Below are 27665 nucleotides of genomic sequence, written 5' to 3'. Positions count from 1 at the left end.
AAAAAAAAAACTATAGCTTAGCATATCAATATACAGGGATATATTTCACCAAAATGACATAATCAGTCAAAATAATTCATTTTTATTCAAGTTGGGTTCTCCAAGTGACAGCATTTGGAAGACAAAACCAGCTCTTGGTTGAGTATAAATACAGGAAATTGGTCTGATATTTTAGTGTGGCTGAATTGCAATACAACACGGTTAGGGAGAATCCCCTTGTCTGAATCATTATGGTAATAAATGCCATAGACATCAATTTATCTTATAAGATAGTAGAGTAATAATGACCCTAGATGGGTGTATTTTTTTCTTCAATGACACTAGAAAAAAAAAACTTTCTCATATTCCTGATTTTCCATCTAGATGAGAATACTTTTCCTTCGATGATGCTAGAAAAACACTTTCTCATATTCTGGATTTTCCAGACTAAGTTACTTAAACTAGTGAGATAAAGGAACGAGTTAGGATCGCAGGTAGAAGACTCTGTGCTCCTCACACTTCTCCACCACTTCTCAGTGCTCAAAGGTGAGGCTCCCTGCGTAGAGAGGTGTGAGAGGAGCATAATCCTCTATCCCCTGTAGGCAAAAGATCAGGACTCCAGAACAACAACCAAACACTAATATATCTGTGTGAATATGAAGAGGTGTCAAAACAGAATGTTTAAGATTCAGTGGTGCCTGCCTCAAGCTCGAATTGTAGGATAAATTATAAAGATGGGAAAAGAAAATAAAAAAAGATGAAGGTCCAAGAAGTTCAGAGTCCAAAATCCTACTTTCTTTCTCTGTTCAGATTCAATTCCACCAGAATATGTTTTGTAATCTTTATACAAGTACAGTTTATAGTTACATGCTGGGTTGTAGTCAGTATTCTGCTAAGAGATCATGGACAGCAATGGAAGGTATACAATAAGATTTCTATTTCTCATTAATTTATCGGCAAAAATTTGTGTTCTCATGAGAGATTATCTGAAATTACACTTTTCCCTTACCTCTGCAACTGGCACATAGATTACCTGTTTTTTACCTGAGATTTCATCTGACACATGAGTCTTGTCCTTCCATGTTCTTGACAATGTCTTCAGTCTTGCAATCTTATTTTGAAGACAACACAATCTCTCCAACTCTGTCAAGTAAAGCTGTTCTTTATTCTTCATCTGATCTATGTTAGAGGTTCCAATTCTGCTCTGGAGTTGAACCCTCTTATCTGTTTTTCCTTTCGAACTGTTTGTTTCCTTCTTCAAATTCACTCCATTACTTATCCGCGGCCTCACCTGCAACATATGATCATCATGATGTGAATAGTAAAAGTGAAACAATGAGCACAAATGCACTCCATTATTTACTCTCCATCAGTTTTTTAGGCTGAACCAAACAGGCTTCCAGCCTGTCCAGTGTCCTCAAGGAAATGAGAGAGGATGACATTAAACAACCAACTAATTGTACCAAAGAAATAACCAGCTAACGAATTTTAAAATCTCAAAGTAACAGGCATTCTGCATATCGAAGGTTTATATAACACTATCCAAGCTGAATCCCACTTTAATGGGGTTAGCAACATGGATCCTAGAAGAAACAATGGAATAATAATAAATAAGGATACAACGATGACACCAACCTAAGTTAGTGCCCCAAAAAAGGTTTCTTTTTGGGGGTTGGGGGGGGGGCATACAGTGTGAACAAATTCTAGGGCATTGACCCTACTAAGCTTCGTACCAGCCCTAGCATTCTACACAAGGTCTTAATTTAAAAAAAAAGGGAATCCCTACAGCCTCAAATTTCTCCATGCATATGATGTTATTAGCAATTTTGAGAAGGATGGTATACATCAATGCAGTACAACCAAGCATGGAAAAGGTGCATATAGAAAAACTACTACTCAGTACCTGGCTGCTGGAGGACAATGCATTTTCAGCTTTCTTATGTCGCTTTTTCATTGAAGCAGTTGCTACAGAAACTGGTTTTTTTCTTTGACGAAGTTTTCTTAAATTTTTTGGTACTCTGATCTCTGTTGCAGATGGGGCCAAGCAACGGTTGTCTGTGGATCCTACTTCATTAACAGGATTCACTTTTACAATTTCTCCATCTGATTCTTTAGCCATTGCATTTCGTGTTGGTTGTATACTTTCTGCCTGTAATTTTTCAGAGAAATTCATTAAGGGAATTTTCTAATTTTGGTGTAAGAAAGAGGGGAAATTAGCTTCAGTTCTAATATGGTGCAAATGGTGTTAAAAGTTACTTATACCTTCAACTTGCAAAGGATTTATGCAGACCAAAAATCAACCAATTCCATCATTCAAATGCTATTTGGAACACACTGAACTCATGTTATACTTGAGAATGAATGTGGACACAATGCATAATCATATCCTAATATTAATAATTTCCTAAATTTTAGGCCAAACTGGTGTTTTTAAAGTTTGACAACCAAAGATGTTGCAAACTAGGATCTACTAATCTACTTGTGTCTAAAAACATTTAGAAGTCACTTTTGCACCACCACCAACATTTAGTTATGGTGAACTTTCAGGCTAGGATCTCTTAGTAAGATCATCTATTGCCCCTCCTTGATTTTGCTTCACTCCTGAGTCACAAACTATAATTTTTCTTTGTGGGAATCAGTGGAATACGTGATAAACAAGGATCAATGAGCTTCCATAACTAAAAAGAGAAAAAAATAACACCAAAATGAACATAAAATGCTTTATAAGATTGGCATATAACAGAAATAAGCTCTTGTAAAGGTTTACAATGCTGACCTTTCTGATTTTTAGAGCGGTGTATCGGGCGTTCTTGAACCATTTACTTACCTGAAAGTAAAAGGGAATTATAAAGCTGGAACTCAAGATTCAGAATAAAGTAGTTAAGTAAAGAAATGCAACTTAGATTAACAGATCACGTCAGACCATTCATCTGACTTCCATGCACTACAGAATAAGGTCAAGCTTTGGCATATTTCAACTGATTTCCTATAACTTTATATATTTCAGATCAAATCTCCAAATTTGATCAAGTATGGAATGTCCTAGGCAAGTTTGACCTCAAGTTCATATTATGTAACCTTGAAGCTACACTAGATAGATTATAAACATTGACAAAATACACTCCAAACATCAATGGATCAGCTAACTTTGAAAGAGAATTGATGTAGTCCATTACCTATTTAGGCTTATTTGCCTTGAAAAAAACCCTCGGTTCAGGTCACATGGGTCATGGGCTCTTGATCCTTTAGTTTTAAGGTGAAATAGGCGTCTTAATTTGTCTGCAACTGGAGTATCTAGGTTATGTATGAAAATCATTTAATATTAGGTTTATTTTTAAGTTAAGGTAATTAAGTCCTTCCCTAGCATTGTAATTAGGTTTCACACCTTCCAACATAAATAGTGTAATGTTTTATATACAATTGGTTTTCCTTTTAATATTAGGACTTTGGACTTAAGGCTGATAAGCCCCTTTACAAACCCCTTCTAAGAAGAATAAAAATTAGACTTTATTTGATATTTTTGTTGTTCGCAGTTGGCTGCTGCCTTTCTTCTCTAGGAGATAACTATCTAGTGTTTAAAGTCTAGCTGAGGCTTCTCGGTGGCTAAAGTCCAAGTGCTGGAAATCCTTGGTGTTTCAAATCCAAGGTGGAAACATTACTAATAACATTCACAAGTATACTTCAGGGTATTTTCTTATAACATGGTCCTAGAAAGGAAAATGAAAACATTCTTGTTATGCAGACTGTCAACAATGATTCATGTTGTCCAGAAAGGGGCAAACCAGAATAGCCAACCTCTATGGTTCAAATTCCAAATTGGGTTTCGAGCAGTGAACTAAAAATCATACAATAAGGGTCCTTTAGTGAGTCGTATGTTAACAGAGTTACCTGTCACTCTGGAGGTTACCTGATGCAGATAAGACAGAAAAAGTGGGTTTTTTATTTACTACATCTAGGACAGTTCCTAATCCCATGTTTTCACTCATTCTCTCTTCAGTTGACAGAGATAGTACTACCCTAATTTTCTTTGACTAGACAAATAGCCTCAAAATGTGTCTCAGACCTAGCCAAACAGACTCAAATGTGTCTCAGACCCTAGAGTGTATGCTGCTTTAAAAACCATTATCAGTAGCAGTTGGGGGTTTCTTAATATCGTGTTGTTGGAACCACTTGTTAAGCCGACCTTACCTGGATCATTACTGTAGGATATGTAACAATTGACCTAGCTCTACATTAATCTGTATTCTGGTTACTAAACCTGTCATTGCAATGCTAGAAAAACCTCCTTATTACTCTCAAATCCCTCATTAGATTGTTATAATCTACATCATTACCTTTTCAGATGCAAGACCCAATTGCTGCGAGAGATTCTCCCTGACAGATCTAGAAGGAAGCTCATTTTCAGAAAAGGCTTCGCGAAGCTTCTGGTAAAGCATACAAAAAATAGTTAGCATAAAAGCTTCAAGATACCTATAACATCTAAAACCAGAAGGCAATAAAGTTGACATTAAGCTGGCTATTTGAAAGATTAATTCACAGCTGTTTCAATAATAAAATCCAGGTTAGCTGTCTAGAGAAGAACTACCTCAACTGCACTCGGGGGAATCCGAAAAATTTTTCTGTCGGAAACTGAACAGGGTTTATTCTTAAATTCGACTGGAACCATAGTCGGAGGCCTGTCCTCATTTACACACAAAGTCATCAGGGCATTGGCCACATCAGATTCTTTTTCTCTACGCTTCCTTCTACCAGGTCCCCAGTCTTCATCTTCACTAAGTTGGGTAGTTTCCTGATCATCCTTCCCAAACATTTCCTGTAAGAAAATAGGGAAATGGTTGTTTTTTCACTGGGAAGTTCCAAAATAAATCCTTGAATCATAAGCAGAATTATAAATGAATGTCATACCAGCAACAGAGCAATATCAAATGAACACTCCACAAATTCTGCAGCAACAATCCTTTGGGAGGACTTTTTTTTTTTTTTTCACAAATTTATTTATGCCTTTGTCTAGGAGCATACAAAGATTTCACATGCTACTGCTATTTCAAACAGAACAATGGTTCGGATTCTTTTTCTTACATTTTTCTTGAAGAAATTTTCCCCTTGGCCTGCCTGTCCTAGATTCTCACTATTTTGGGGGAATTGCTATTCTCATGAGCAGTCCTGAAGTTTCTCATTAAACACTGTATATTTTAACCTTAAATATCATCCCTAATAGTTCAACCTGTACTTTTTTGTTCTCTAGGTTTCTTGATTTCCTAAAACTGTAAAAACTTTTCTTTGCACTTTAACCAGTGATGCACTGAAGGAAAAAGACAGAAGAAGCGGAGAGAAAGATGTCCAAGGGTGAACCAAGATTTTTCCACCACACCATGATGTTACATAACACATAGAGGACAGGGAAAGCCATGCAACTTGGTGGGGAACAATGAAACCAAAACCATTCGGTAAAGACATCAATTAACTGGTCATCAGTTTTAACCCAACTAAGATCATCATTCAAGTTTCCTTGATAAAGTTCAATTGGAATCACTATTCAAGAAACATAAGCCACCAATTGTCAGGATTCATCAGCTACAATCGCTAAGATGAATTGCATGTGTATCACAATAGCAGCTATGGAAAAGAAGGTGTGATCCTTGTACAAACTTGATACGAAGAATGCCATGTACTAATGGATTCAAAAGAAGATGTTCACACAACTAGCCTTCAAGGCTTCAAACTCTCTATTGGACAAGGTGTGGACCATGTTTTGGGGGAAGCATGTCATTGGTTAGAATAACATTGTTATTGAAGCAATCCCCTAGATAATAACAGTATCACACTCTCATATAATCAGAGCCAAGCACATGAATCTCCATTTGGTAAATTACATGACGGCGACGAACAAAGCAATTATTATGTAAATGACTCAATGCAATGGAGATAAATTCTAGGGATTGTGGATGTAGATTAAAGCAAGGTACTTTCATCTGCCAGAAGAATTATTCGCAGGAGTTTTCAAAACTCTTGGATAGTTTTCTTGTGAACTGGCTGCAACTGCCCTTCATCTGAACCCCACACTTAAGAGGTGAAAGAAAATGAAGTGGAAAATACGTGTTATGAGAGAAAAAGTTACAATTTAGTTCCTGCTCACAGTATTGATGATATGATGGAAGGACAAAAGGTCCCATTCAGGGCAAATATATCCACCACTATCCCATATGCAAGAATGATCCAGAAGCCCCTTATATCTTACTTCTTACATATCCTCAACAAGTTTCCACCATCATCAAATATATAAACCCATAACCCACAGAATCATTTTTCATTTAGAATTGATCAGAATCAAATTATATATCCCATTAATCTTTATAGGGAGCACCAAAGACACAGTATGTTGAATCTTTCATGGTTTTACTCCATGCATCTCTGGTTGGAAACATACAGATCCTTGTATCAATTGAGAAAGCTTTTCTTAACAATATTGCAAGCACAAGTCGTACAAAATAGGGAAATCCTAATGTGTCTGAGTAGTTATATAAAACAACAACTTACTAGAATTAGTACAATAATGCACCAGTAAAATATGGGGATAATTTTCCCATCATGTTCCAAGAAAAAGACTGAATTTCCCTTATCAGCAACAGCAGGAAGATTTCATTGAGAGGATATAAGAGAATGTACTAGGATCATCCTATTCTACAATTCTACAACACTTCATCCAACTCAAAGTACGACATGGAATGTAATGGTTTGGGGTATGGTCAAATCCACCAAAGTTGCAGCTTCTACTTTTTTACTACAAAAAATTTGAATCATAGATATACACATAATAGAAGATCCACCTGCCATAAAATCTAGACTCTTTCTGTTAGAAATTTATACACTATCCAGATAACAATTTCACTTACATACGTTGCTGTCATTATTGATATGGTAGAAGTTCATAGTATAAATTCTCTCTGCAAAATTATTGAATTCAGATGTTCGTCTAAATGGTTTACTTTCTTCCTCACTTTGAAGCTGAAAATACTAGTAATGTATGATTTGTTCAAACCCCTATATCCACCTATATCTAGTGAATGGATCCTAATTAGTTGATTCCCATTATCTAAGACATGATGGACAACCAGATCCAACTCCTTGACAGATATCCAGACTAGACAGCTGTACCTGAACCCATCTCACATTGAAATCACTAACCCCTGACCCTATGAATGCCTCAAAAACAGTGACACATGAATGAATGTGCAATATGCCTAATATATGGCTTTCCAGCTAAGAGTTTAATGATACTCACATCATGGAGTTTCTTATAATCAACATCTCTTCGTTGTCTACGGCGGCCTGTAATTTCATCAGAATCCACACTAGTGAGTGAGTCAATAAAGTCGTTGTCAGAGCCCCTGCTTCTATATTTACCCTGAGAAGAGCCACCATCTTGAGGTTCATCATCTCCAGATGACCAAGATAGGAGGCCAGAAAAACTTGCATCATCAGATATGTTCCCTTCTGTGCCTTCTCCACTGCAACTGCCTCTCTTGTCATTTCTTTCTGGATCATAATCATCATCCTCCGAATCATCAGAGGGCCATTCTTCTTCCTGGTTCAGAGATTCAATTCCAGCATCTACCAAAGCAGCTTCTTCCTTGAAAATATCCTATCATGAAACCTCAGAAGAACTTATGAAATTTATTTGGAGAAATATATGGAAATAACTTTACTGAGGAAGTTACTGCAACTCACCTGCCAATTACTGTTTGCTGGGAAGTTAGTTCCAAGATGTGCATTTATTATCTCTAGTATTTCCATCTTACACTCGCAAAAGTTGCAAAACCATCCTTGATCTCCGGGAGGAACTGCATATTAACACGATTAAATCAAAACTTATATTCAACCAGCAGTACTAGGGCAAACTAAGCCAACCACAATGCAATTGTAAACTATTCCAACCAGGAACTGCATGTCCCAACAGATTAAATAGCCTAAAAATATTTTTTATTCCCAGGATTTTTAACTGGAAATGGAGCTCTTTGGCTGCCCAAGGAACAGACATGCTTAATAAGCTACTTTCAAGTCTCTGACCCTATCATAATTTAAGAATGATCAATGAGAAATATTATCAGAGAAAGAGTCAAGCAACCATAGTTGTCAAGGCGTTTGTTAGTCACCGCCTTGACATCCAGGAGCCCAGACAACAAGTGTGGCCTCAACTGCCTAGGCAGGCATTTTGGTCACCTAGTGCCTGGGCCACTTCTAATGCCCAGCTTTCCAGACACTGTGACAGCTATGGGAGCAGCATGCAAGTCATTTTCCAAATGCATTCCCTGGGAGCCCAAGGAGAAATGACATTAAAAATATTGATTCAGAGTAAATTTACTATCAAGTAGAAATTAACATAGAAGAAAATACTAAGGATGCCTTACTTTTTTCAGTTTCCAGCGGAGGCTCCAGACATTTCTGGTGGAAAGCACAATTGCAAGTTCCATCACAGAGTATGATGTCATTATCTGGAAAAGCATCCCGCGACTTGCACTTTGCACAAAAAATCTAGACACAGAAGGAACCTTCGTGAACAAATAAGCAGGTAAATAAATAACAAAAAGAGAATATTTGACATCACTATGGACTACAATCTGAGCCCTGTAGGAAATAAATAATCAATTGATGATTCCAACCACAAAGATCTAATAATCCAAACTGCAATTGATTAGCTGGTTATTTCAATCCCAATATTAAGGGATTTTCAGAACCTTTTATAAGGTTTTACATAAACAGTCAAATGGGTCATTACATTGCAGTAGCATTTAAATCGATGCTACACATGAACTGGTGCTGCTTTTCCATTCATCTTACCATCTGTAACACTTTCCTCCTTTTGTTGAACTCCATTTATATTATAGAACCCTCAAATTTTGAAGTTTCTTCATTTGTAAACAGGATAATAGAGAAGACATCTAAGACATAAAGTTGGATTCTGTTGAAGATATTTAAATCAAGTCATCCCGACTAAGAACATAATAAGGTCATTATATATGTATTACATGTTCATGGAAAACTGATCCATCTGGACCAAGCACAGAGTCTTCAATGCATCCTTCAGAGCTAAGCAAATGCAGTTGGCGAATTGCATCACGAATTCCAAATTTGCACATCACTATTTGTTTCTTGGCTCTCTGCAGCTCCTTTTCTGGCTTAATCTTTTCTCGACTGCAAATAAGAAATTCAGAAGAAAATTTTATTCTCATTTACAACAAAATCTGAGGAGAAATGGTAAAGCCATTCAACATTCACTTTATTGCAGAATAATATGAACCAAAAAAGCTACTACTATGTATTACCTTCAGTGGCTCCATTGCCAAAAATAAATATGAAAATATTTTGCATTTATGATCTCTAAAGGTAGGGAAAATGAAAATTACATCAGTAAGAACATTTAGGAGTTAAGTTATCAAGCAAATGGGGAAGAGAGAAAGAAAGATGACATATTGCATTCATCCATATTTTTATCCCACACTCTTCTCATCTTCTCTCACTCTATTTCTCTTCATTCACCATTATAATATGCTGGGATAGAAAACCGAGGCTCTGATTTCCAAATCTTAGCTATTTCTCTCACTTTTTCTCCTTAGGCAACCATAAATGTGCATTTAACTAATTTCTCATGACGTTGCTTCATACATGCTATTGAAAGCAACCAAATAGGGGATGCATCCTTGCCCAGGAAAGCCAAGCAAGCAGCAGTTCCTCCAAGATCAATAAGATTGAACCAAATCTGGGTATCTTCAGACCTGGCTGTATGTTGAATTTGCAGAACCTAGAGGGGTCTAAATGGTAGGGCCTTAATGAATATGCATGAATAACTATAAACAAGGTCTAATCCAAGTTTCACATGATTTTGAGGTTCTAAAAAAAAAGGAGTAGAGGGACTTTATGAATCCTAGGTAAAAACAACTGGAGAGAGATTTCTAGGTTGAAACTTTTGTTGAAGGATGATAACCTAAGTGATAATGCTTCCTAAAAAGAAGAAACATTACTAAGCAATAACAGCTCACGAAAATTTTTGTCGCAGGTTTTCTGTTTTGGGGTAGTTTAATGGAGGTTTAGGGGACTGAAAGGCTGAATAACGTGAACCAAAATTAAGGGCCAGCAAGTCGAAGGTTAATCAATAGATTAGAGCCTATTTTATTGAGAAAATACAGTTCTTTTTAATTAAAAAAGAAACAACTTGGGGAAAAGGAAGCAGGCATAATGGAGTTTCTTCAACAGAACTGAAGGGAAAGAAAAGGTTAGGGAAGACCTGTAACTGGAAAAACCTTCTTGTATGATGTGACAGGCTGATTCCAAATCATAAAGAGATTCTTGGGCTTCGATTACCAACCTGTCTTCCACCTAGCATACCAGGGCTGAGCTTCAATCATCACTCCCCAATCAGAAATTTTCTCTAAAAACTAACTTTATTCATCCATGATGGGATTTATAAAAAGGACCTAGAAAGGCATGCTTAACAATTCCCATGCGTGGAAAATGAAAAGGGCTACCTGAAATGCAAAGCAGAAATAAAAACCTAATCAACTACTAACAACGCCTAACAAACTCCTAATATTTACTAGCTGTTAAAAGGAGAATAAACATAACACAACTCCAGCTCTTGCATGGGTGTCTGAGTAAGAACCATTTGATCATCATTTATTCAGCAAATAGATGAAATGAATGAAAATCCAGAAAAGATTTGTCCTTTGGTCAAAATAAGATCCTAATACAATTTAATAAAAATAATATCTATTAACTAATGAATGAATATGTAAGAAGACTATTCTAGTCCTAATTTAAACTGGGCCAAAAAGACTAAACTATATGGTTTGAACCATGTGAACCATGGTTTGAAACATAAAAAGAATATAAAAAAATAAAAAAGGGCCAAGTATAAGGCCTATTAGGACCACAGTTTCTTAGCTTCTTCCCCTAGGCCTTCTTGTGGATGTGAACTAATGGGCCTGCATCAACTCTCCATGCTTGAAATAATTAGATGAATGGGTAGATGATATGTGCTTCTCATGAGGATCAAGCTCTTCATATAGAAGGGTCCTCTAGCTGGTCTTCGAAGGGTTCATTCATTGGACTCTTGCAGATGAAATTGGCTGCATATCCAAGCTAAATGTAGGGCCTATGACATGCTTGTCACTCCATCAGCTTCTTCATCACTGAAAGCAGGCAATGGTTGTCATACAAACTCACTATTTCCTTCCTTCACCGGGAGCCACCACTGCAACCTTCTTTTGTGGAACAGTCCCACGCATAGTGGCCCTTTTCTTGGCAAGAGTAACATATATCAGAGTTTATGCTGGTTAGGGAGCCTTCCCTTTCTATTCAGACCAATCCTTGACTGCATGGAGGTATTGTGGATGTGGATTGAAGGGCATTTATGGCTGTTGTGATCATGGTACAAAATTTCGGTAATATTTCGCCATTTCGGTAGTAGGCAAAACGACATATGCAAAAATTCAATGCAAAATCGGTGAACTTTCGACGATTATTCATTTAATCGCGATAAATTTTGGCGATAATCTTGGAAATTCTCTGTAAAATTGGAAATACGAAGGGATTCTGTACTAGAATCTTCAAGTTCAACGGACAATCTTACCAATTTTGTCAAGGCTCAGAAGGCAACGTGCCAAATGTGATAGGGAGGAGAATCTGTCTGAAAGAATTTTTGGAAATAATTCAAATTAGGAAGAGATTTTATAGAGGAATCTTCAAGGTCAATAGGCAATTTTGTCCCAATGATTCAAGCCTCAAAAGTCAACGTGCCAAATGTGGTTAGGGAGGAGAATCTACATGGAAGAATTTCTAGAAATAATTCAGATTACAAAGCGATTTTTTAGCGGGATCTTCAAGGTCAACAGGCAATCTTACCAATTATGTCCCAATGATTTAGGCCTCAAAAGGCAACGTGCCAAATGTGGCTAGGGAGAAGAATCTGCATGGAAGAATTTCTAGAAATAATTCAGATTACAAAGCGATTTTTTAGCGGGATCTTCAAGGTCAACAGGCAATCTTACCAATTATGTCCCAATGATTTAGGCCTCAAAAGGCAACGTGCCAAATGTGGCTAGGGAGAAGAATCTTCATGGAAGAATTTCTAGAAATAATTCAAATTACAAAGGGATTTTGTAGCGGAATCCTCAAGGTTAATAGCAAACTTACCAATTATGTCCCAATGATTCGGGCAAGGTTTAAAGTATCAGTATCGAGTATCATATCGGTCAGGTGATTTTAAGAGACGTATCGTTCTGTATTGAGTATTGTATCGCTCTGGCTAATGTATTTTAGTGTAATTCAATGGAGAGACGTATCGAGATGTATCATATGGGTTGGGTCAAATATGGATACGTATCGGCTAGTATCTTATGGTATCATGGGATACTTTAAACCTTGGATTCGGGCTTCAGAAGGCAACGTGCCAAATGTGGTTAGGGAGGAGAATCTGCATGGAAGAATTTCTGGAAACAATTTAAATTTGCCAACACCCCAATTGATCGAAACACCCCCCAAAATTTTGGGTTTCGGTGGTTACATTTCAGAAAAATGTCGGACCTTGTGACCTTGTAATAGGTCACCTTTCTATGTTTTCTTTTTCTCTTTCTTTTTATAAAAAAGTGTTTGTCGTAGATGCTAATTCGAGTTGGTTATTTATATAGATGATTTTTATTTGATTTTTATTCTACTTAATTTTATTAATTTTATTCTTTTATATTTATTTTATTATATTTATTCCATTTTCAATTCAACAAATTTGATTGATTGATACGAGTTGATTTTTGTTTCGAAAAATTAACAAAACAATAGCCAACCCAATGGCCGCTTCAACAGCATCTGCAATAGCTATAACAAAAATCGAGAAAATATAGCCTTTTAATTGGCGACTATCAAAAAATCAGAGAATGTTACGAAATTAATATTAATTGCATTCAGTATAAGTTCAAGACACATAAGTGCTCTAACCATATTTCGGCTCGTGATCAAATCCATAGATACCGATAGAAAATAAATAAGCATTCAACCCCTCATCAATCTAGATTCATTTCAGTAGGAACAAAAATTCAACCGATTCAATTGAATAGTGGCTAGAAAGGATATAACAAGAATGAAGGTAGGTGTCAGTAAATAGATTGAACCAAAAACATTTTTATTTTTATTTTATGCATGAAAACTTTTTAAAACAGAATGTAAGTAAATATAGACAGAATAAGACAGCTTTTTTCTTGTAAATTTTTATTTATTTGGATTTATAATTCTAATTTTGTTTTTTTTATCTTTTTTGCCAGAAAATGGGTAGGATAGTGAATTTTTGGAAAAATGCAAGTTTGGTGCAAAATGTGAACTAGATGGGTTGGACTATGTTTTGGAGTAAGATTAGTGATCTAAGAATGATTTCAAGTAAAAAACTCATTGAAATCCAAGCAAGAAGAAAAAAATTCAGCAAGAGGCATTTTGGTAAAGAAAGCAAGATTGTGATTTCTGGGAAATTTTGAAATCTTGAAGCATGAATCATATGAGGAGTTTGAAATCATGTTTTGAAGTAAATCAGATGTAAAAGTAGTGGTATCAAACAAAAATTCATATGCATTTGAGATTTGGGAAAAATTTCAACAAATAGGTACCCAATCTGAAATGAATAGTAAAAATTTCATCAAAGAATGTAAGAACTTGATGTTGAAGCATGACATTGAGTGCAAAATGGTTGGAAAGTAAAGAAAAGTAACACCTTAGAGTTTATATAAGAGTTGCTTCACCTTGTGAGCCTTCTCATAGCAGTCCCTAGAATTATGGATGTCAATTGCGCCAATGATGGTGGTAATGTCCTATCTCAAGTCTCAACCCTAACCTGAATCAAGTAAAGACTTGTAGGTTGGTCTCTCTAACACCAGTAAAGGAGGCTAAGGCATCAAAGTTGAGTACCACTGGGAGATGACCCTATGTTAGAGTGTTAACCTATTCCTAGTTTGAGCCCTCAAGTGCTTGGGAAGGTACTTCAAACTAAAGAGCATACCTCAACTCTGCCCAAGAGATGGAGAGCTTCCCTGCATAAAACATGATTTCCCCAACAGTTCTCCATCATTGACGTACTGGGCAACAAGCTGAGCACAAACCACATTAATTTCCTATCCTCAGGTAAGTCATACCAATGAAAGTAATCATCTGCAGAAGGTATCTACTCATAAGCACCTGTGGGTTAGGGACCTCGGGTTACCATCAAATTCCTTGAAGTGGTGCGTGACCTTATTTGTATCTCATTGTCTCTAGCTATTATGGCCTTGATGATGTAAACTCAAGTAAATGAGGGCCAGTTCTTCCGAGACCTTTTAAGAGAACCAACTCATATGGGACCAAGAAAGGGTTCCTTCAATTTTGGGGTTAGGGTGTATGGCTGGTGGTTCCCCAACTGGTTCCTAACTATTATGTTCTAATTCCCTACTTGCGGTTTGGTTTGTTTCATGGGATAGATGGATAAAAGTATAAGGATATTTAGGGTATGAAGGATACTTTAACCCATCTTAGGGGAAGTTGATAAATTCATTGATATGGGGTACATTTGACATAGGATGAAAACTTAGAGGAGTGGGGTAAGACTTAAAAGGAATTTATATTTTGATCCCAACAATCATTCCAAGTTTCAATATTGGGTTTCTTGATTTTGGAGGGGAAATAGGGTGATGATAACATTGATGGGTAAATCTAGGGTTTGGTTGGTCTGATGGGGCTGAGATTGGGACGGAAGGTCACTAGGATTGGAGGATGAGGTTCCTAAAGTTTGGGACAGATTTAAAGGTTAGGTTCGTGTAGATCTGACCTTGAATTTTGGAAGTCTGAAATTCAAAAAAATAAAAAAGTGGGTGACATGAGAAGGGGAATGGAATTTGGTGCTAATTTGTCACTTACCCGCAACACCAGCCTTGTAATGGGGTGTGATGGAGATGGAAAGAAGTAGAGGCAAGCTACAAGTGCTAAGTTGCTTACTCGATCACATGAAGGTCCCTTACCACTGATGAGAAGCTCTACTAGCCTTGCTCTTAGGCAGCAAAACACTCTTTCATAATTATGTGCTTCAATTTTTAATCTGTTGCATGCCCAGGGCTTTATTTATAGCCTCACATAAGAAGTCCTGGTGAAATTAGAAGTTAAAAACTGACTTTCCTAGTTGTGGTCAACATAGTAATCCATATTCAAATAGGACTCTTATAAGTAAACTTAAAGGACTCCTTATCATAGGACTCCTTATCATAACCTAGACTGACACAAACTCTTAAAACTAAAGTAAAACAAAAGAAAAGACTATTCTACCCTAATACCTTATGTTAGACAGAATTTACATAATTAAACCAATTAAACTAAGAAAAAGACCTATTTTCGTACTTGGCCTAAACTCTAAACTTCTTGGCCCATAGATGGCCCATGACCACATAAACCCGCTGAGTAAAGGCCTAACACCCATATCTATCAACCCTAAGTTGATTTCAAGGGGAAATTGGCCAATTTGGTGCCAGACCTGCATCAACTCTCCCCATCTTGTAAAAGTTGGTCCTCAAACTTGGTAATGATGTGGGTGGAGTAACTTGTGTGTATTGGCTTGGACCATTCCTAAGCAAAACTCAAACAATCTAGGAACACTAGGAATGAAGTGCTCATGCTCAAAATCAGTCTTTAGGCACATTTCCAGCTGCTGGCGTTGTTTCAATCATGTCTTTCCAAGCTTTTGTAGCACCATCTTCAGTTTTCACAACCTTTCCATCAAGGCTTGAGCCTCCTCCTTCCTTGTCTTCCGCTGTTCTAGCCTTACTGTCTTTAACTGTCTCTTCTAAAATTACTTTCATTGACATGGGCAGCAACTCTTCCTTACTGTCTTTTTCCTTATCACAATTTACCTTGATCCCTTTAGCTATTTGCTCCTTAAGTCATTCTATGAGAGCACAAGTTTCTTTTACCTTGTCAATACATGCCAATACATCTTGATACAAGTTGGTATGTTTCATAATGTTTTAGAAATTTTCAAGTTTTTTTCTGAAATTGCTCAATACATGTCAACATGCATCGCCTGATACATGTCTGCAATACGACATGGTTTAAATTTTGAATACATTTTTTTATTTAAAAAGAATGTGTGTAACAACCATATCAGCCAATATTATGGGATACACCAGACACATATAAATTATAGAGATGCATGGCATGTAGCATCTCATCTTGGGCCCTATGCCAATGCTCACTGGCTATAAGTGATACTCCAACTTTGAAGGAATTTATGTGGATTGCTTCACACAGAGTTGGATGCATTTGCAAAGATTGTGTTTAAGGAGAATGCTGTGCATTAGTTGATTTCGGAATTAGACAGTTGACTAGTACTAGACACCATGTAATATAGCAAGACGTTGTAACAGAGTTTATTTGACTAGATTGCGTTTAAGGAGAATGCTGTGCATTAGTTGATTTCGGAATCAGACAGTTGACTAGTACTAGACATCAATGTAATAGCAAGATGTTGCAACAGAGTTTATTTGACTTTACTCTGGTTTGACGAGTACTAGACACCATGCAATAGCACGATGTTGTAATAGACAGTTTATTTGACTTTAATCTGGTGGATTTATGTTTAAGGACCTTTAATCATTGATACTGAACATAATTAATTCTATCTTTTGTTACCATGAAGTCTATGATAAATGGATTCTCGAATATGCCATTGATGTTTGAGGTTTAACGGTGTGATGTTAGATTTGGCCCAATACTAGGGAATCTTGGATTGCTTGGTGCACCAGCTTGCCTGCCAATCATGCTTTGAACCCAACACTCAATTGGGTTCGGACACTGGATCGTTACAGAGCTAGATTAGTTGCACAAGTATTTACACAGACAAATGGAATTGACTATTTAGAAATTTCTACACCAGTAAAGTTGTAATGAAGATGAACACTTTGAGAGTGATCCTTCCCCATCAGAAAATCAGAAATGGGAACTCCAACACAACAACAACAAGAAGCCTTACCCCAACAAAATAGGGTAGGCTACATGGATCCTTACATTACAATCAACTCTATTTGAGGCCATACTCAATACAAGACCTAAGTGATGTAAACTGTTTCCAGGGGCTAGGGATACTTTCTCCAAACCCCACGGCCCCAAATAGGGGTATTTTGGTAATTTTGACAATTTTTGTGGACTCCAAGGCTAGTGTGTCACGGATCCAATTGTTATTAGGACCCTAGATCTACTTTTGTTTATTAATTCCCTTGTTTCAGTCTGTTTTTTTGTTAGGATTCCATATCTACTCTTAGATTCCAAATTGGATATTTCTAGAGTGAGACACGATAGAATCCTTGTTTGAATTAGTGTCTTTAGTCAAGTATGAGTCATACTTAGAATTAGACAGTTTGAAACCAAGTTGGTTTCCTAAGTTAGATTCCTAGTTTGTTTTATTTCTAGAGGCTCTACAAGTAAAGCCTCCCATCTTCTGTATTTGCAAGTTGAATTGATTATTCATTGAGAGTTTGGAGAAAACAAAATCATGGGCTTCCTTGGGAGGTATGCGGCAACCTTGTGAGAGTGATTTCAGCTGCTGTCTTCAAGCTAAAGCAGTAACTCTTCAACTCCAGCAGTGTTCCCCCATTGCCACGTGAGTACAGCATACCCCCAGCCACTTCCCTGCCCCCTTCTCTATCTCTGCCAGCACCTGCAAGCATCCCTAGCACCTTCCTCTTTCCTACGACAATGCAGCACCCCTCCCCTCTTAATTCCCTAACCCCACCCCTTTACCTTCCCTTTGCCTCCTAGTTGGATCGCATGTCTCCCCTCACCCCATCCCTACCCTTAATTCCATCCAAAGACCTAAATGCTAACGATTATAAAAGTCCTGCACTTCATCTTCTTCATTACAATTTCGCAATTCATCTTCAACCTCTAAACTAACCCTAGTTCAACCTAACCCCTCAACCACACTCCAAAACCACTTAGGATTAGCCTCTCCTACACCTACTCTACTTCCCCTTCCAAGTCCTAATCCTAGTTGACTTCCCTAAGAGTCCTACTCCCAGTAAGAAACCTCAAATTAAACCCAAACCCTTTAGGATTAAACCTGAAATTATAAAACAACAAGAGTCCCAGTCCTAACCTAACTGAAACCCTAAGACCCTAGTTTACAAACCTTAAGTTATAAATCTAGCTCTGAAACTATAAAACAGCAGCAGCCAACCCTAAATTCCCTAAACATAACCCTAATCTTAAATTTCAGATCTGAAATCTCAGTTACAGCACCATTAAGCTTTAAAACCCTGAGTCCCTTTAACACTAAGCCTGGCTATCCTTCTATGCCTACACCTAACCCTGGTGAAACCTTAAACCATCCAAACACCAACCAAGTAAGGCATTCTGTAACCCTAGAAAGTTGCTGGTTCCTAAGAGAGAGGATCCTGGAGTTAGCTTAATTCTAGGGCATAATTCCAACATCTAAACCCTAGAATTTGGTTCACATCACTAACCATGCATATCCTTTCTCACCACTTCTCCTGACGTCATTCTAGGTCTGCCCCTAGCTCTTCGAGTTCCTTTTGATCTAGATTAAATCACTTCTCTGTATAGAGGCATTTAAAGGCCTCCATGGAACATGGTCATGCAACCTCAATCGAATTTTTCGCAGCTTATCATTTATCATAGCTACTTCCAGACCAACTTCAATATGATCATTCCTTAACTTATTCTTCCTAGTTCTGCCACTCATCCATCTTAGCATCCTCAAATCTACTGTACGAGTTTATCTACACAATGCTTCTTAACAGCCCAACAGTCTGAACCATACATCATAGTTGGTCATGCGATGGTCCTAGAATTTTTATTTGAGCTTTAAAGGAATATGTCGACTACACAAAATCCAGGATGTAAAAAAATGCCTTCCTCTGTGGAGAACTACAAGAAAAAGTATACATGGATATTCTCCTAGCGTTTGCCTCTATAAAAACTCATTAGAATGTGTGTAAACTTCACCGTTCATTATATGGAATAACTAGTCTCCCAAGACATGAGGTTTCATAAAATCATTGTAATCCTATATTTTGACGACATTGTCATCAGTAGAAGTGTAATTGGATTTTCTTCTTTGGAGACCTCTGGAACTGAAAATGAGATTAAACATAGAGAAAATTGAGATATTTATCTGGTTATCAAACTAGCAAAATATCTTCAAGGTATCTCGCTTTCTTAATGGAGAAAACTCCTTATCTATTAAAAAGAACAAGTATGCTGGGATGTAAACCTCCTGAAACCCCAGCTGAACCTAATTTCCAACTAAGAGTTAAGTTGGTGAACCAGTGACTAAAGGCAATTAATAGTGGTTAGTTGGGAGATTAATTTACCTATCTCATATTGCCCCAAGTACTGCATATTCAACCAGTTTGGTTAATCAGTATTTGAAGGCAACTTCAGGAAAAGGAATTTTGATTATCCACATGGTCATTTTTGCATATAGTCCTGGACAAATGCTGGTTAGGTTGGGTATGCAGACGACCAATCTCCTACTTCAGGATACCAAACCAATATTGGTGGTAACATAGTTATGTGGTAAATACGAAGCAAACAATGGTCCCAGGACTAGTGCTGAAACTGAATTTTGAGCCACGGACTGTGAAGATCTGTGTGTTAGAATAAAAATACTTGTGCACCTATACTCAAATAGCAAGTTCGCAGTCCGCATAATTAACAATCATATTCAGCATGAATCTGCATGATCCCACTAAAGATGTAGAGACTGATTGTCATTTTATGAAAGAGAAGGTTGAACAGTTTCTTATTTGCATTCGTTCTGTAATATGAGTCAACTGGCAGATGTCTTTACCAATGGATTAAGTACTAAGAGTTCCATCTTTAACATTGGCAAATTAGGCATGATTGATATCTATTCACCAACTTCAGGGGAACTATTGTAATTTGGGTACAAGGGTAGATTTGTCCATAGGGATTGGTTTGAAAACTTGGCTGACTAGGTTATTCAATAAGAATAAGAGCATAAGAAATTTTCTAAATGTGGAAAGAAGCATTATAGTTCTGATCTAGAAGGGGGGGAAATAATAATAAGAGAGAGAGAGAGAGAAAGAAGAAGAAGAAGAATCAAAGTTGTAATAACTACAGAGGAATAAAACTTATGAGTAATACTATGAAAAAGGAGGGTGTTGGTCAATGGCAAGGTTGTGCAATTGTGACAGTCACTGGTTCGAGTTTGAAAACAGTATTGCAGCAAAAGCTAGGTAAGGCTGCATACCTTATGGCCCTCCTTAGAATCCAAAGTGGTGTGAGCTTACTATGAAACTATGGAAGGGAAACTGAAAACAGCTTAAGAAAAATACTAATTTTTCATATCACAGTTGCATCTAAACAACCCATTAGAAGCCTTGACGCAAGGTAAACTAGGCAACTGAGAACCCCATCTGGGAGACCAACCGAGTTGGATGCCAAGCATTGCCTAGAGGCCCTAGACAATGCCTTGGGCCCTTGACTACTATGTGCTGAATAACCAATATGATTTTATGCTAGGAAGACCAACGACAGAACTTCATTAATTAGGTAAGTAGTGGAGAGAAATAGAGAATGCAAGAAGGACCCATCCAATCTTTGTTGAAATTCAAGAAAAGGTTCTTTTTGATGGAGTCCCTATAGAGTTAATTTGGCAAATGTTGAAGAACAGTGTCTCAACCAAATATGCGAACATAGTTTTTAAAAAAAAGTATAATGGTGTAGTGACAAGTCTAAAAGCTGTTTGTTTTTTTTTTTTGGGGGGGGGGTTATTTTCACAAATCATAAAAGAGCTGACTAGAGACATTCAAGATCAGATATCTTGGTGCATGTTTTTTGCTGATGATATTGTTTGGGGCATGCAATAAAAGCAGGAATAAATACAACCTTGGACTTGGGGAGATCAGCATCGGAACCACAAGGTATTAAAAGAAGTATAATAAAGAGTTATATGGTTTATATGGTGTATTTTTATAAACCATAGGACTGATAATTCAGGTGGTGAAAATTGACAATAAGGTGCCATGAAAAAGAAAATTTTAGGTACCTAGATCCAATCATTGAATATGTGGAAATAGCGAACAATGCTGAAAGAATTAAACAGGTTGGATGAAAAGAGGGTTTGTCAGAGTGCTGTAACATATATGCTAAAATTCAAGGGAAAACATTATAGGACAATCATACAACAACAAATGATGCATGGAGCAGAATGTTTGGTGGTGAATAAAACACATTTAAACAAACTTAGTGCAATAGAGATGAGGATCTTAAGATGAATGAGTAAGAAAGATAAAACAAGAAATGAACAAATTAGAGCTAATTCAGGTGTAGATCTGATCGGAGGTGTAAGAAAGCCATTTAAGGAAGAATGGACATGTGCAATTGAGGAATTTGATGACTCTAGGGGGAGTGGCAAAGAAAGACATGCACAACTTAGGACTAACAACAAATATGGCTTTTAATAAAGTTGATTGGAGAAAAAGGATCCAAGTAGCTGACACGATCTCTTCATTTAGTTGGGATATAGCAGAGTTGAGTTGTTTTCAGAATGAAAGAAACAAATTCCTTTGACATGGAGAAAATGAAAATGAAAATCAGAGTCTATTGTTACATCTCTTCTGATAATGGCAGTTTCTCCCCCCCCCCCCCCCCCAACCCGCACGGGGTCCAGGCACCCCAACCCCTTTCAGGTGGAAGGGACAGTTGCTGGCACATCAATTATATCAACATCAGATGTATACATGATGACCATATAAAACCCAATGTACTGAGACATCAAATTGGGAGTGTCATACCTGACCTGACCAACCAAACCCGATCCTCCACTACAGAGTTTTCATTTTAACAAATTACAAATGGAGAAGGCTCAGGTTGAATGCTTTGTTACTTATCCTTAGTACTCCACCTGGCTGCCGGCTTTCCGATTAAGCTACCCAACCTGATCTTGAACCTATCTTCCCCATGTAAAGATTATCCCATTCCCATTACCAGAATGGGCCATGTTCAGATTGGGAGCTTAGACATTGAATCCGTGGTAAACCAAGCAGGCTATTCCACACTTAACCAATACATTAATTAATTTTGATGGATGGCACTTCCACAATTGAGAATCTTTTCATATGAACAAGACAAAGAAAATTAGGAGTCGGATAAGAGTACCCATATGTATCTCTGATGTAAATGCATTTCTTCTTATTTTCTCAAAAATTGTACCTCATAAACACAGAGCACAAATATTGATGCATACTGGGCATTCAATTAAGTTTGTGTTTTTTGGTTTCTTCAGGACTAGCAATAACTTTATGATATCTCGACAGATCAACTAAGATGCAAACTGATGCACAAATTTTGGTATTTTAGGTGGAAATAGTTAAACGCTCATACCTTTGTCCTTTCCAACCTTCACCAGAGTAAGCATCAATAAGATTCTGCTCCAGCTTCATTTTGATCAGCAAGTACCTTGTTCTTCTTTGCAACCGAGATGGATCATCTTGCTCCACATTTTTCTTCCTCCTTTTCCGTTTTCGCCTTTTGTCTGTCTTTTGATCTCTAACATCCTCACCAGCATTTTTTTCAGGTCTCTTACAGCTAGAAGGTGAGTACTTCCGTCCAAATTTTGAGGTTGGAAGCATCTCAAAAGAATTGGTATCGTAGGATTGATGCTGAGCCACTCGTTTCCTCCAGTTTCTAGCTGCACGGTTATCACCGTCATTTTTGCTTGTAACTTCACTTGCATTTTTCCTTGAGCAGATCGAACTGTTTTCCTTAACATTAAATCTTGGTTTTGGTTTGCATCCCTTCGTTTTGGGTATTTTGGAACCTCTTCTGTTCTTTAAGAAGGTGATCAGTTTACAGTCAAATTCACTCTGTGAACAGCAAGACATACTAAGCCCTTCTCAACTGAATTCACCCTTTTTTTCACTTTTTAAGACCATGTAGCTGCTGAAACAAATGATGGGTCAACCTGAAATATCACAAATGAAAAATAAGGCACAAAATTGGTACATTTATCTGTTCTTCACAGGCCATATACAGAAATTGAATAGAAGAAGCACACTTCTGAAACATATGAAGTTGTTCAGTAGAGATTCCAATATGCTATTTCAGACTAACAATCATAATCTACAAACCTCATTGCAAGTATCATGGGAATTTGAAGTCTTTGGCAGAAAGGAACAAAATTTTCATATAAATTTTGAAGCAGCTAACTTGATTAAACATGACAGAAACTTGGAATTTACGTTAAAAGCACTATCATCATCAATCATTCAAGAAAATTTTTCCAGGCTGCCCTCCATATCGAAAATAGAAGGGGTGAAAGCCACATATTCTGAAGATGCACCATGTTTCTGTACCTAGTCTAAAAGAACTTCAAATCTTACAGGAGAACTGAGATAACAAAGAAAATCCCATTTTCAATAAATAAATAAATAAAAATAAAATAATAAGTTTAACCACGATTCTAATCAGAACTACAACAGGCATAAGCCCCAAGGCAAAACAAGAAATACCTGAACCCAAAAAAATGTTGATTCCTCAGCATAAAAGACATTAAAATCCCATCCTTAGGCAGATAGATCAGGAAACAAGCTCAGGTTTTGGCCACACTGGTTTCTCATTTCACGAAACCAACAAACTCCAAGTGGAAACCAAAAGGACAAACCTAATCCCACAACAGCGGTTCTGTAAATACATAATTGATTTTCTTGAAAACCCAAACGGCAATTCAAACTCCAATCCACGATACTAAACCCCAATTCAACAGAAAATAAGATGCCCGACCATGCCAATCACCAAGGCCTACGGCCATTTCATTACCTCATCTTCGACTGACATAGGACGTATGATGATCCAAGAACAAAATTTTAAGAACCCAGAGAACAAGTTGGAAGTGTACTAAAGGTAATACGAGCATGACATCACTAAAGCTTCACACCATTTTTACACCTCAACCTTTTAGGTACAAAAGGATCAATGATCAGCCAGACCCCCCCCCCCCCCCCAAAAGAAAGAAAGAAATAAATAAATAAAAAGATAACCAGAACAAATTCGAAAAACCCAATTCAGCACTTAGCTTACATTCATTTATTCATACAAATTCGAAAACAAACCATTTGACCAAACAGATGAGAATACCAATTTCGCCAAGAAACCAAAAGCAACAATCCGGTTACATGTTCCAATTTACATTAATCTTAATAACAAACAATATACACTCCTCCAGAAAAGGAAAACAAAAAAAAAAAATACCCGAGTAACAAATGATCAGTTCTGAGAATAACCCTACTCAACAGAGAGATTTCAAACAAAGTGTAGATGTTAAGCTCAGAAACATAGAACAGAGGAAGCAACTGGACTAGTCACCTCTGTGAAAAACAGAGGAAGAAGGAGAGACAAAGATCTTTGTGAGCATTTGAATAGCTGATCTCTCTACATTGAGAATTAAAGTCACCAAAACTAAATCTGGGTTGAGTGGTTCTGGTCAAATTCCGGTCGCCGGTTCTAGGCACCTCAGCAAGGCAACGGTCTGCGTCCCCTCTCCTTCTCTCCCATGGAAAATTGTTGGAAGTTAGAAATTAAAATAAAACCCCTCCCTACCAAATAATTTACCGGAGTCTTTTTTTTTTTTTTTTTTTTCACTTTTTCATTTTTTTTCATTTTTTCATTTCTTCATAAGGATTCATGTAGCCGACCTATTTAGTTGGAACAAAGCAATTCATTAACAATGTTTTTATGTGTCCAAGGTTTGCTTAGTTGGCAAAGACTAATGCCTCATAGTATAAGGTCAAGGGTTTGAATTCCCTCGAGACAAGGGGCAAAACTTTACCTTATAGTTAAATTATATATAAGGAGTCACTCCCTTGAAGATGTTGTTAAGTTGCACATAAGTTAATCTGACAAACCTTAGTTCCAAACGAAAAAAGAAAAAGAAAAAAAAACAATGTCTTTACACATTCATCAACAATAAAGAATATACAAGGGTCAATAGGGAGGACAGAGAAGGCTATGAAGCCGAGATAGCAGAGTTGTATTCACTATAGCTAGGGGTACACTTGAAACAAATGTTGTGATATGTGAGCCGCAAGGCATTTTAGGAGGTCTCCAAGAAGCAATATTAAAGACTATATATCAAACTATGGTTAGACTCCTTGGTTGTTGTCTGTATGATAACGAGGATGTTTAGCACTCCATGGTAAACATTGGGTATTGTGGAGGACATTATGATGGCTTCAGCTACTTTTGTTTGCCGCAACTTTGCCACCAGGCAAGGGAGACGGATAGGTGTGGGGATATTTTTGCTAGCTTAGTTTTAGTGATGTAGAAAATTTCCTTAGCTACTTAGTGTCTCGTGGAGACCCTCCAAGGCTTTGTGCTAGAGGAGGTTCAAGAAAAAAAAAAATCTTTGAGGTTGCATTTGATAATGCTTTGTGAAAAGCGTTTATATATTTTATCTTGTGCAATAATAGAAACACATTTAAATTGTGTTCAGTATAAATATTTTTTAATTCCTAACAAATGAATGGATCACCTTATCTATAGAGTAACATAAGTATATTAAGGAACACCTCATATTTGTTCCATAGAATAGCCTACATTGTTTTAGTTATAAAATTGTTGGAAATATGGTGTTATTTAGGCTCTTTTTGGTATCAATTATCATTATCAATTATGAGGTTTTTTCATTATTTTAAGTTGTTTGGCATGTATTCTCAATTTTATTTTTATTTAAAATAATAGAAAAACGTGCAAAATTCATAATGAATTTTTTGTCTATTATGGATTATGATGAGAATTTCATTCACAAATTTATGTACAAATTTACTTAAAATTTTATGGTTAAGATGAGAGTAAAATAGTCAATACACAATTTTTTTTTATAAAAATCATACTTTTTCTCTCTATTATCACTTGTTCACTATTATTTTCTAATAATTTTTTATTTTGACACCAAAATATTTTTCATTCTGTAATTTATTTTTGACAAAATTCACCAAACCATTTTTCATTCTTGACTAGTAATGAATTATTGTACTTATTTCTTTTAAATAGGCATAATAGAGAATGAGAATTGATACCAAAAGAGCCTTAGAATATTATTTTTGAGAATGACGATCTATAGAATACTTACTTAATAATGTCAAAATTGTTTGATTACTTTGATTTTGTTAGGTGATTCTTCTTGAATTGTCAACTTTTAATATATATATGTTCCAAAATTATAGTTTAAAAAGATGTGTACCATTTCAACGAATCGAGTAGGAAGGGTCCTAATAATTTTACCAACTACTACACATGAATCCTGATATTTATATGAAGGACAAAAACAAAACTCTTTTGTGATATCAGGAAATAATCACTTTATTAAGGCTCTTTTTGGTATCAATTCTCATTCTCTTTTATGAGAATTTTTTATTATTTTAATTTATTTGGCATCTATTATCATTCTCATTTATATTTAAAATAATAGAAAAACCTCTAAAATTCACAATGAACTTTTTATCTATTGTGGTTTATGAGTAAGAATTAATTCTCCTCATTTATGCGGAGGTATACTTGAAATTTTAAAGTGAAGATGTGGGTACAATAGTAAATACACATTTTTTTATAAAAACCGCTCCAAAAATCTCTCTCAAACCTTAACGTAAGCTTAAGAACGAACGACTCTTCTCCTTTTCTCACATCTCGCTCACGGTGAAACTCCAACTTGCAATCGCTCGCGATGGAGTTTCAGCCTGCAATCGCTCGTGGTGGAGTTTCAGCCTGCAATCGCTCGCGGTAGAGTTCTAACCTGAAATTGCTCGCGGTGGAGTTTTAACCTGCAATTGATTCTCAAGGTTTACAAGAACAAAACCCTTGCCTGAGAATGAAGCAGAACTCGGAGTCCTCAGGTTTTTTCCCCTATCTTGTCGCCTGAAATCCCCCATCTAGGGTTCTTGATTCCTCGTCGTTTTCAGGTAAATTCAGAGTTTTTGTCTTCTTTTTTTTGTGGTAAACAAACTGTAATCGAGTGTGATTTTCATTCTGTTGTTTGAGAACCCTATAATCTTTGTGTCGTATTTCATCTGTTATTTGTCAATATTTGTCAATCCGTTTGTTTTTCTAGTACTGGTTGGTCATTAATTTGTATGTAAATGTAAAGGAATTCATAGATTTTGTGTGTCAAATTAGTTGTGTTTCACATGAGTGGTTCCTCCCTTTCCAATTTCCAACTCACAATTAACGATTCAAAAATCGAAGACCATATAGGATGGTTGCTGAACTCCCCCAAATCAGAGCATTTGTTATTTCCTTCTTTCTTCTTAGTAATGAAATTGCCAAACACAATGACCGCCCAAGAAGCAAGGAAAGTGACAAAGAAACAGAGCTTCTTTGATATTTGTGACTGGCTTCAAGTTTTCAATTCTTTATTGCTTAAAATAGTCACTCTCTCCACCTGATTCTGTTGGTATTCACAGAAAACAAGTTTTCCAATTTTACTCTATTCTTCCCAATAAAAATCATAAGCTGAAACTAATGTAGAGAAATCAAATACCCTCTTTTTAATTTCCTTACTGGTTTTCTGTAGCATAACAGTTTTAGCAACCAACCATTTCTAGCTCAGTTAACAATGTTAGGTTTGTTTGAGAACTACCCACTTCCATGTCTAA

General features: G+C 36.6%; 1 protein-coding gene across 4 annotated transcripts; it reads right to left on the bottom strand.

Annotated features, from left to right (window-relative positions):
* Positions 1-451: 451 nt before the first annotated feature.
* On the bottom strand, positions 452-24572 carry PRHA (pathogenesis related homeodomain protein A). 4 transcript variants are annotated; one of them, XM_089156043.1, is made up of 11 exons: positions 24268-24572; positions 22402-22981; positions 9006-9171; positions 8388-8511; positions 7708-7820; positions 7262-7621; positions 4565-4792; positions 4314-4403; positions 2756-2806; positions 1883-2128; positions 452-1270 (listed from the first exon to the last, which is right to left on the bottom strand). In XM_089156043.1, exons 2-11 carry the CDS (start codon positions 22899-22901, stop codon positions 962-964), a joined length of 2187 nt encoding a protein of 728 aa, XP_089012169.1. In that variant the 5' UTR covers positions 22902-22981; positions 24268-24572; the 3' UTR covers positions 452-961. The 4 variants fall into 4 exon arrangements, with proteins under 4 accessions (XP_089012169.1, XP_089012168.1, XP_089012170.1 ...); XM_089156042.1 differs by having other exon boundaries at positions 24382-24572; XM_089156044.1 differs by lacking the exon at positions 24268-24572 and adding an exon at positions 23529-23969.
* Between the last annotated feature and the right edge of the window lie 3093 nt (positions 24573-27665).

This window comes from Hakea prostrata, chromosome 5 (genome assembly GCF_041222555.1).
Source record: "Hakea prostrata isolate BN-2017 chromosome 5, UWA_Hpros_2, whole genome shotgun sequence".
Classification (NCBI taxonomy): domain Eukaryota; kingdom Viridiplantae; phylum Streptophyta; class Magnoliopsida; order Proteales; family Proteaceae; genus Hakea; species Hakea prostrata.
The sequence above is the reverse complement of the archived record's forward strand: the minus strand, read 5'-3'. Positions and strand labels throughout refer to the sequence as shown.

Excerpts from the sequence above, each read along its gene's own strand:
- PRHA (XM_089156043.1), bottom strand. The coding sequence starts at position 22,901 with ATGTCTTGCTGTTCACAGAGTGAATTTGACTGTAAACTGATCACCTTC. Across the intron at positions 8,512-9,005 it reads GATCAGTTTTCCATGAACAT|ATTTTTTGTGCAAAGTGCAA; the intron begins GTAATACATATA and ends TTCTGTGTCTAG. Across the intron at positions 7,821-8,387 it reads TCCGCTGGAAACTGAAAAAA|TTCCTCCCGGAGATCAAGGA; the intron begins GTAAGGCATCCT and ends GTTAATATGCAG.